The 10,137-nt window shown below is 34.8% G+C and overlaps 1 protein-coding gene across 1 annotated transcript; it reads right to left on the reverse strand.

The window, feature by feature from the left end:
* Nucleotides 1-4,959: 4,959 nt before the first annotated feature.
* On the reverse strand, nucleotides 4,960-9,815 carry LOC113288177 (NAD-dependent protein deacetylase SRT1-like). Its single transcript, XM_026537133.1, has 14 exons — nucleotides 9,484-9,815; nucleotides 8,926-8,955; nucleotides 8,723-8,815; nucleotides 8,350-8,469; nucleotides 8,030-8,130; nucleotides 7,792-7,900; nucleotides 7,538-7,617; nucleotides 7,338-7,416; nucleotides 7,191-7,244; nucleotides 6,880-6,982; nucleotides 6,634-6,716; nucleotides 6,219-6,286; nucleotides 5,760-5,859; nucleotides 4,960-5,607 (listed from the first exon to the last, which is right to left on the reverse strand). Exons 1-14 carry the CDS (start codon nucleotides 9,580-9,582, stop codon nucleotides 5,311-5,313), a joined length of 1,416 nt encoding a protein of 471 aa, XP_026392918.1. The 5' UTR covers nucleotides 9,583-9,815; the 3' UTR covers nucleotides 4,960-5,310.
* Between the last annotated feature and the right edge of the window lie 322 nt (nucleotides 9,816-10,137).

Consider the following 10,137-nt stretch of genomic DNA (forward strand, 5'->3'; position numbering starts at 1 on the left):
TTCTTAACACAACTAAGCAACTCTTTATTATATTATATCTTGATTAAAATTTAATTAGAAAAAAAAGATGAAGTCAAAAAATATATTAAATAAGAGGGAACATATCGATGTAAAACTTTATAAAATAATAAGACTTTTTGGATTACCACAAAATGTTTACTATATGCAATGCAATAATACTAACTTAATTATAAAAATATATTTATTGTGATAAACACATAATAAATAGATGTGATTTTTCTTGAAAAATATGGAAAACTGTGATATAAGTTGAGTTCCTTCATTTTAAACTCATTATATTTTGCTACATCAGGTGTGTCCATTTATTTTAAACCCGTTACTTAGCACTTTGCTGTATAAGTTGTGCCTCTTCATTTTAAACCCAATGCTTGAAAATTATTGTTGATTCTTGTGAAAGACATGTCTATAATTTGACAAAAACACGAAAATGAATTACGTGTCCCTATATTTTAAAGCTATTGTGTCCTTTATTTTAAACACATTGTTTTTCCACATGGAACTTTAAATTCTTACAAAAATATAAAACTGAATGTAGTGTTACCAAGTCAAAATAAAATAAAATGATCCTCCATATAATAACTATAATAACAAAAAAAATAAAAAATAAAAAATCGATTAACAAGATAGGATGATTAGTGAATTGATAATCTGTTAAAAGTACTAATGAGTTACCTTGTACTGTTTTAAAGGAATATTAATTCCCTAATTCTTTTTTTCTCCTTTTTTATTTTCCGATCTAGAAAAAAAAAGAAGACAAAAGGTAAAAAACAAAAACAAATGGGTAGCAAAGAGTAAATATGATTTCTTTATCTAGATAGATTTTATAAAACAAATTTTTTTTTACCACCCCTTTCTTTTCTTTTTTGATAATAAAGGACAAATTTTATAAAAAGTTCCAAGTCACAGAAAATGTGACAAATAAACGAAAACAAAATTACACGGACTAATGCACTACTGTGTCCCAATTACAAATCAAAGTTGAGAAACTAAAACCCGAAATTAATCCTGAATTTGAACCCCAATTGTAAACCAAGCATGTTACAGCTACAATTAGTTGCTTAATGCTTCTTGAGAAATTATTATACAGCCTATTATTCCTCTCCTTCCACAAAGTACACCAAATATCAAAAGACAATAGTGGCCAGATTTTTTTAATTTTGTTCTTACTTTCTTGGCACCCCATTCCCATATTGTTCTTCTAACATTGCTTGCAAAATACCAATTAACACTGAAGTTGTTTAACAAGTAAGACCATTCCTCGAAAGCAGTTTTACAGTGTAATAAATGCTCAATCGTCTCAATACTATTAATACAAAGAAGACAATCAGAGTCATGAACCGTACCTGCCTTATAGAGATAATCTAGAGTGGGTTCTCCATTATAACACAAAATCCATACCAGGAAAGACACATTTAATGGAACTTTAGCATTCCATAATTGTTTATCAGGGAAAGACAATAATCCTTCAATTTCCACTGCTTCATAAGTGGTAGCAACAGAAAAAATATTATCGTATCTCCAGCTTCTCCTATCCTCTTGAACAGATAGAATAGAAGTAGGGTCACCAATAATATTGAGTAACTGAATCACCTCCAATAACTCATGCTCATTCAAATTCTTTGAAAAATGAAAATCCCATGCACCATCCGAAGAGATCAAATCCTTCACCACAGTTGTCTTCTTCTTAGAAAGTTTAAAAAGAGTAGAAGAAACTTGTTTCAATGGTCGATCACCTATCCATGTATCCTCCCAGAACAAAATACTTTCTCCGTTGCCCAAAGTTAACTGACATCCACTCCTAAAAAATTCTTTACTTTCCAAAATTCCAGGCCATAAGCTATAACGCACAACTCTATTATAATGGCTAGGGAAAATGGCATTAGTATCTCCTCCAAACTTCTGATTAATATTTCTTCTCCATAAAGCTTTTTCTTCGGACCCATACCTCCATATCCATTTGGAGTGTAAAGCTTTATTTACCAACTGCAACTTTTTGATACCAACACCCCCATTGCGTTTTGCTAATGACATTTTAGACCATGAACCACCCTCCTTTTCTTGACAGTATTAGAAGACCCCCATAAAAAGTTTCTCATAATTTTTTCCAAATCTTTCAAAATTGAAGTAGGCATCTAAAACATTGATAGATAGTATATTGGAAGGCTTGCAAGAACACTTTGCATCATAATCAACCTATGTCCTTTTGATAAATAAGTTATTTTCCAAGAATCTAATTTCTGCTGAAATCTTTGCACAATAACATTCCAGACAGACTTGCATTTTGACTTATTACCCAGAGGAATACCTAAATAATTTATAGGTAAAGAGAAATTATACAACCAAAAATCTCAGCACAAGCTTCACCATTATGTAACTGCCCCAAACCTACTATAGTGCTCTTCCCGAAGTCCACTTTCAAGCCAGAAACAATTTCAAAACCCATAAGGATATTCTTCAGATTATGCACTTGTTGCTCATCATCATTCAAAAATACCAATAAATCATCAGCAAATTACTTATGAGAGTACATTGATGGGCAACTTTAAAGCCTGTAATCAAACCATCTTCAGCAGCCTTTTTAAACATAATTGATAATACTTCAGCAACCAAAATAAACAGTATTAGAGATATGGGATCACCATGTCTGATTTCTTTTTACTACCCCTGTCAGTAGTTCAGATATTACCAGGAATACCAACAAACTATAGCATAGGTGAATTCGATCAAGAGTTTTAAGGATAAGAGTGGATTCTTGTTTTACACGAAATATATGGATTTATAAGATTTCATTGTATATTCATGGACTTATGTTAAACTAACATGGATTAAAGTGGAATCTTTTAGAGATTTGTATGGAATAAAAAAGTTCAAAATCAGGTTGTATATATGAAATATGGTTAGTGTTTAATAAAATGTCTGATTGAAATTTATTGTCATGGTCTTCTAATCAATTGTATCTCTAGCTTGCACATAATTGAAAGAGGTAAAACAAGTTACCAAATTCACGGGTTTGCTATCAAAGTGAGTTTTGATTAAGATGGATATGTTGGTACTTTTTTGATTGACCTTTATTATAAAAACGGGAAAATTGAAAAAGAAAAATTTGTTTTGATGATTTACCAATGAAAACTGATATGACTTGAACTATTAAAATAGTATGGAGTATTGACAAAGTGGTAAGACTGAAGTTTATTTGTAGTTGTCTCACTGAATGAGAGAAACTGATATCATTCTCGATGGATAGGTTATCTCGAGTGTTATGTTCGTGATAGAAATATTATTTTAAGAATCCATAAAATTCTCTTCCCATAGCTAGATATTTGGAGAGGAAAAAAAAGATATTTTGTTCCATAATTTGATCAGAAAAATTCATAAAAGTCTTGGTTCATGAAGACATATAATAAATTGAATACCAAAGATTTTTTTAGCAACATTGAAATATCTAATTTGAATACCTCGGGTTTTGTCGGATTTGTATAAAGAGGAAGGATTCGATGACATGGTTATAATGACATAATCTTGACATTTGAGCGTCATTCTTCATACAAAATCCAACCTGCAATGAATAAGTCAATTTTTTGATGACATGTTCCTCTTATAAAGCTATACTCCATCCCACAATGAGTGCATTTTGATACATGTAAGACCACCATCTACCATCTTATATAAAACTATATGATTCTAATGTGAATACCACGGAATTATACAGATTCTCAATTATCTATAAATGATGACCCGATACACCCTTAAAAAGGTTCAGGCAAAAAGAATAAAAAATGATGCCCAAATATGTTGCCCAAAGTTGTACTTTGGCCACTTCATTTCAGGGCCGGCCCTGAGCAAGAGTTGTCTTTCCAAGACCACCCATTCCAACAATTGAGATGATTGTTCGCCGTGGTTCATCCCCTGACAACCACAAGAGCAGCTTCTTTTTGTTTTCATCCATACCCACAATCTCATCTTCCTCGACAAACATAGCCGTGTCACCGGGACTTTGCCGTCCATTGACCTCATTTGGGATTTTTCTGTCGTCTATCTTATCAAAACCATACCGCTTGCTTCTCTCTGATATTTCATGAACTTTAGACTTAATGTTCTGTAACTTCGAAGCAATTCGATGACGAGTGATTACAATCTTAGGAAGGTTAAGTGTATGATGTATAATTCCATTGATCCCAGTACCTCGTCGTCTCCATTTATCCTCATGATGCAGGAATTCATCAATAATATCCTCGACGTCGTGTGCTACCTCACTTACTTGTCTCACCCAACTGCCAACTCCATCATTACTCTCTTTTCTTCTGTCTGCATCCTTCAGAAAAGCTCTCATACTCTCGAACTCTTCTTAATATCCTCTACTTCATCTTTTACATCTCCTAAAAGTGATGCTTTTGGAATATTAGAGTGGTTAGTTTATCAAGCAAGAAATTTACAGCACCATCTGCCATGTTATGATGTTTTTGGAGGAAATAAGACTCTTTTTAGTTCATAGAGATAGAGAGATGAAGTTGCATAGACTAGACATGATTCCAATGAGCTAGTCCATTTGTTTGACTTCTGAATCCTCATAATTCACTTCCTAGTGCATTCGTTGACTTCTGAAACCTTTGAACGAGTCCGTCTTTGTGTTTGTTTTTAGCAGGAAAGCTCCAATGAAATTTCATTACGCCAGGCGTTGACCCACCACTGTGCTGCACATTTCAGCATATGCTTTCAGACTGTCCTGCGGACATGAGTAGTCGTAGTGAAAACTTAGTGACCCTTTTCAGCAGGTAAAGACATGACAAGCTCTTCATGACCATTGCCACCATTGGGTTTTTTGAATAACTTGCTTCCGCTACACATTGATGGTGGAACGGTCAGCATCTACTAAATGGTGCCTAATTGCATCTGCCGCAGATTTTGGTTATAAAACCAAAAGACTGACAAACAACAAAAAAAGAAACAGAGGCGCAAAAACCTATATCATTGAAATGTGCCCATTCAAGTTTCAACTATACTATATGAGATGTTTAAAGATTTCATGATTAAGTTGTTAGGGCAACACCTGTTAACTTTCTGAGCATCGCTACCCCCGCCTTCCCCTTCTTACTATATTCACAGTTGGGAAGACCAAGTGCAGTAGCATACAAAATTCACTTGGTCACTTGCATATACGCTTGGGCCTTAAGTTATATGACTGTAACCACTGTACAAAAATACAAAATACCCTCTTTGTGATTAGCTTAATAGACGACCTAACAAAGAACTTCCTACCACTAATAAGTTGGGGGAAGATATATTAAAAAATCACTTCAATCGCTTTGGAGATGCTTCATTTCCATCTGTTCTCTCGTTGAGCCTTTTCACAATATTTTGATATGTCTGACGGACGAAGCCATTCTCTTTGGATGGGATTACAACAGGACTACACCTGTGTCTAACAACGTTGGTGACAATGGCATAGGTTGTGATCTCGCTTCTTGTAGACAAAAGGCTCTTTCTCTCAACAATTTCACACTGCCCACAACTAGGATCTTGAAGTGCACTATCTCTAAGCTTCTGTACCACACCATCTGTGTCATTGTCGATGCTGCCCTTTAGAGCCTGCAAATTTCACATTATATACTTGGGAAGGACTTTGCTCTCAAAATTCTGACTTCAAGGTATAATTAACACACTACATAAACTAGCACACAAATAATTATGAAGCAAGTAAAAACACAAAAATAACAGCTACATAAGCTCAATCTTTTTACCTCAAAGTTGAGTGGGAAATCAATGCTAGTGCAAGAACACCTACACCCGTCACCAAAATTCAGCTTCACCAACATCTTAAGCGGTCTTGACAACATCTGCCTGTAATAAGAGCATCAGAAAGTAAAAAAATCAATACGACATCTGCAACAGTATCGTACCTAGGCACAAATTTGAAGTGGACAAAGCCAGCAAATCTAAGGATCAAGTACAAATGATCTTCTAGACCACCGGCAAAAATAAATTATTCAATGTGACCCTAAAATTGACATGGCTAAACCATCAACTTAAAAAAAGAAAAAAAAAACGCGGCAAGGAAGACTAGGATCTCAGCATCAGATCAAATTCAACCACAATTTAGGAAAGCAAAATGGTGAAACACATAGAGATGCCAGAATCAAATCCAATATCAGTACATATATAGATATTGTATATAAATTTCTTATGCACGATGTATGTACCTTGTTAGGTGAAATGGCGGCTTAGTTAAAATGGCACCCTTCAGTAGTGGGTTTTCTGGAAAAAGAACCTAGTTCGCAGATGTAGAAGGATTAGCTTCAGTTCAACATAGATGGTGCTAACAAGGAAATAAGAAGTAAGAACTGATACATTAGATAACCTGATCTTGCTCTTAAGACACGGATCAGAATTAAACCAAAAAAAAAAAAAAAACATTTGCTGCGAAGCTAACCCACAAATAAATGGCAAATTCTTTCACATTTGTGTGTAAAAAATAGCACTTCAAGTAGCAGTCCGCCTTTTGAGAGAACTCCACAAAGGCAAAATACTATCATAGACAAGAAGCCATTTTTACAAAAGAACATATTCCCATTAAAAACTAGAACTCTAACTTGAGAGCAGCTTAATGGGACTTACCTCAACTAATCTCACGAAAGGTAATGGCGCTCTTGATCCATGCACACTACCTACACTTAGAGCCCATCTCACATATCTTTGATCTGCAAAGCAAATTAAATGGTAAATTAAGAGGATCCTACAATAAAGTAGAGACAGTCATGAACAGATGAACCAACATTTTACATCCAGTACATATGTATAAACCTCGGTGTGCATATCCATATACGCATTAGATAAGAAAAGTACAAAGCTGGACGTACTTACCATTGTCTTTAGAGATCAGTCGCTTAAAACAAATCTGCAAAAAGTCAACCCGGACATATGGAGGAATTCGCATATTCAGCAACTGCATAACACCTGCTAAAACCTGCACTTTTTCGATATTAAGTTAATGATGAATGAATACCTTGAGCAAGTGGGCATAACTATTAAAAAAAAAAAGTTTACAAAAGGGGTCAATTTGAGATGGTCGCCAAATAGTTCAATAAAAATAGTAAATATAAAATATACAAAACCCGTGCGTAGATATGATATTTCTTTAGACAATTTAATGCAGAATGTTAGGGAGGATGTACCTTATCAACAAGCCCATGAATGACCAAACCTGCTTTCTTGTCCTTCGGAGTGGGCTGCAGTATTTACAGTCAGGATTGTATTTGATCACGAAAAATAGAAAGAATCAATTTTTAAATGAGGATATAAACTATGATAATCGGAAGTACCTGAAGATTCACAATTACAACCTTTCCTCCACCACGAATACATCTTAGCGGCAAATTGCATGCAGGAGTTACTTGCAAACTGCATACATGTAAATCCAGAACTTATCATCACCTATGCATACTTGCACACAATTTAACAATCCAAATACCAAGATCTCATATATAAGCAGTTACTTATGATGTTTAGATTCTGCAGTTACCTGGTTCCTAAACATAAAACAACATCAGCCATCCTGCAGTGCTTATCCGCTGGATTCACTTCCTTGGGAGGTAAAGCATCCTACCAAACAAACATCACAAGCATAACTATGAAAAGAATAGAATTTCGATTTGTGATTCTTTCCAGAACATTGACAACTTCTGAGAGACCTCATCAGGAAAAACAAATTGCTTGACAGTCTGCAAGTAGGGAAGATTTTAATTTTCATTAGAGAATAAAAAAAAAATGACCTACATCCCAATCAAGTACTGTGTCCTTGAGTCTTGCTTTACAATTTTCATCGGAACAACGTCGCGGCGTCTCCTTCATTCCGATGGTCTCCACCTCAAAATCCCTCACATACCTTGATCATTTAAAAGAATCATATTTTTAGAATATGAGGCAGGTATATCTAAAACACACACTTCTGATCAGGATTATGCCGCTTCCGAAATTAATAAGATAGAAGCTCCAGTAAAACATCAATACTTACTCCACTCCACAAGAAGGGCAAAGCTCCCTAAAGGAATTCCCATGCAATTCAGAAAGTTTGTCCCTAGGTATTCCGGATCTGAGATGGAGGCTATCCACATTCTGACAAGAGTAAGTGTTACCAAAAAAAATTAGAAACTTGAGAAGCTGAACATGCAAAATTCAGGAAAATTCGTCGGTGGAGAAAGGAAGCCCTGAACTACATAACAAATGTTACTGGTTAATTGTTTTAAATGCAATTAATCCACCAGGTCCTTATATGCAATAACTCTATGGAATTGCTAAAGAAGAAACAACATAGATAAGATATTGTGGCAACACCTGGCTAATAAGAAACTTCAAAATTCCAGCTTTCTCGAGCTCAACCAAAGCCATGTGGGTAAAACTTGGTGTTGCCCGATCAAATGGTAAGGACGCTTCAGGGATACTTTTGCCATCACGCTGCAATTCAAAAAGAATGAACAATCAAACATCTATAGACACTAAAATTCCCAGGTTGTAGAGCAAATTCGGAGGCGCAATAAAAAAAAATCATAGCAAACGATGCCCCAAGTCCCTCTGATAGCAGGAGAATCACCCAAACAGTTAATCTTAATGCAGAGCGAGAAGTACATCATGTATGTATATATATATGGCTTAACAGGTAGAAGCTTATAAGTAGCTTGGAAAATTATTTCATAAGCTTATGTATCACCTGAAGTGTCCAAACTCCCTTGGGCCCTCGAAAATCAGGTATACCACAGGACGTTGATATTCCTGCGCCCGTAAATGCAACTAGATGCTTACTCTGCAGGCAAATACAAAGACAGTTTGATGTTTTTAAGTATCAAATCCAGATATTATTCTCTTAACTTCACTAAACCATAAGATAACAACTGAAATTTCTGATGTACTTACATGTTTTATAATCGTAGCTAGCTCTTCAATCTGGAAAATGAACCATCACACAAATCCGGAGTTAGAAAATATGTACAAAAGGTCTTGCAAGTTTTTACATTGGGAAACTTCATGTTAAATACTAAGATCACAGATTCAAAACAAAATCATCTCAGATATCAAAACGCTTTGCATGTTTAGTTCCCATTCAAAAAACCATGTTTTTCTTCCACTACATCATCTCTATTCTTTCCTTTAACACTCCGATCTCAACCCACACAACGAAATTTTAAACATCATATATTAAGCCATGAGCAACTAAGTTATACTAAAATTTTCACAAAAGTAGTACTTTTCATTCTGCCGTTCCAATCAAATAAAAACCCATTAAAGAAAAAAAAATTGAGATCAGATAAACAGTACTGAGATACTATACCTAGTACTTAAAGGTTTCTTCTTATCACTTATCAGCTTAAAACATCACAAAATTTACTACAAATTTTGAACTAGATTAAAAATGCAAAATAAACCCATTATAAGAAACATAAAGAAAATAAATAAATGAATAAACAAACCCACTTTTTCTTGCAAAGTTTGTGGTGAATCAAAAATTTCAGTCATTCCAACAGTTCCAATATCTTCTTTGTAAGAGAGCTTTTCTGCATAACCCAAAGACATGTTTAAATTTGTTTTTGTTCAAGTGAATACCCACTAAGTTTGTTTTTTTCTCTCAATGAATCTCTGTTTTCTAGGGTTTATTTCACAGGAAGAGAAAAGAAGAAGAAGAAGGCATTGTGATGATGGATGGGTTTGTTTCTTGTTCACTGTTGTTTTCTCCTTTTAACTTTGTTGAGAGTATTTCCTGTCACATTTATGAGAAGGTCTCAAAAGCAAACAATGCCGATCCTTCCTCTTCCCCCCGACATAACAGGAAAGGATTTTTCTTTTCTTTCCTAAGTCTTCTCAGAATGGCGGAAATACCCTTTGCCTAACAACAATGACAGATGGCAAATAGAAATTGCAAAATGAAATTTAGGATTTTCCCATATGGCTTAGTCCCATTAGCGGTCCATATCAGCTAGGACTACCTTCTAAGTCTTATGGGAGTGCTAATCTAGCAGCTAAATTAGCAGTCTACGTCAGCCCAGCGCTGTTTTGTTGAGCGCTTTAAATCTCAGTCGTCAGATCAAAAAATAAATCGCCCAACGTTGAACCATTCAGCTAAAAGGTTGT

This window comes from Papaver somniferum, chromosome 6, assembly GCF_003573695.1.
Source record: "Papaver somniferum cultivar HN1 chromosome 6, ASM357369v1, whole genome shotgun sequence".
In the NCBI taxonomy this organism is placed as follows: Eukaryota; Viridiplantae; Streptophyta; class Magnoliopsida; order Ranunculales; family Papaveraceae; genus Papaver; species Papaver somniferum.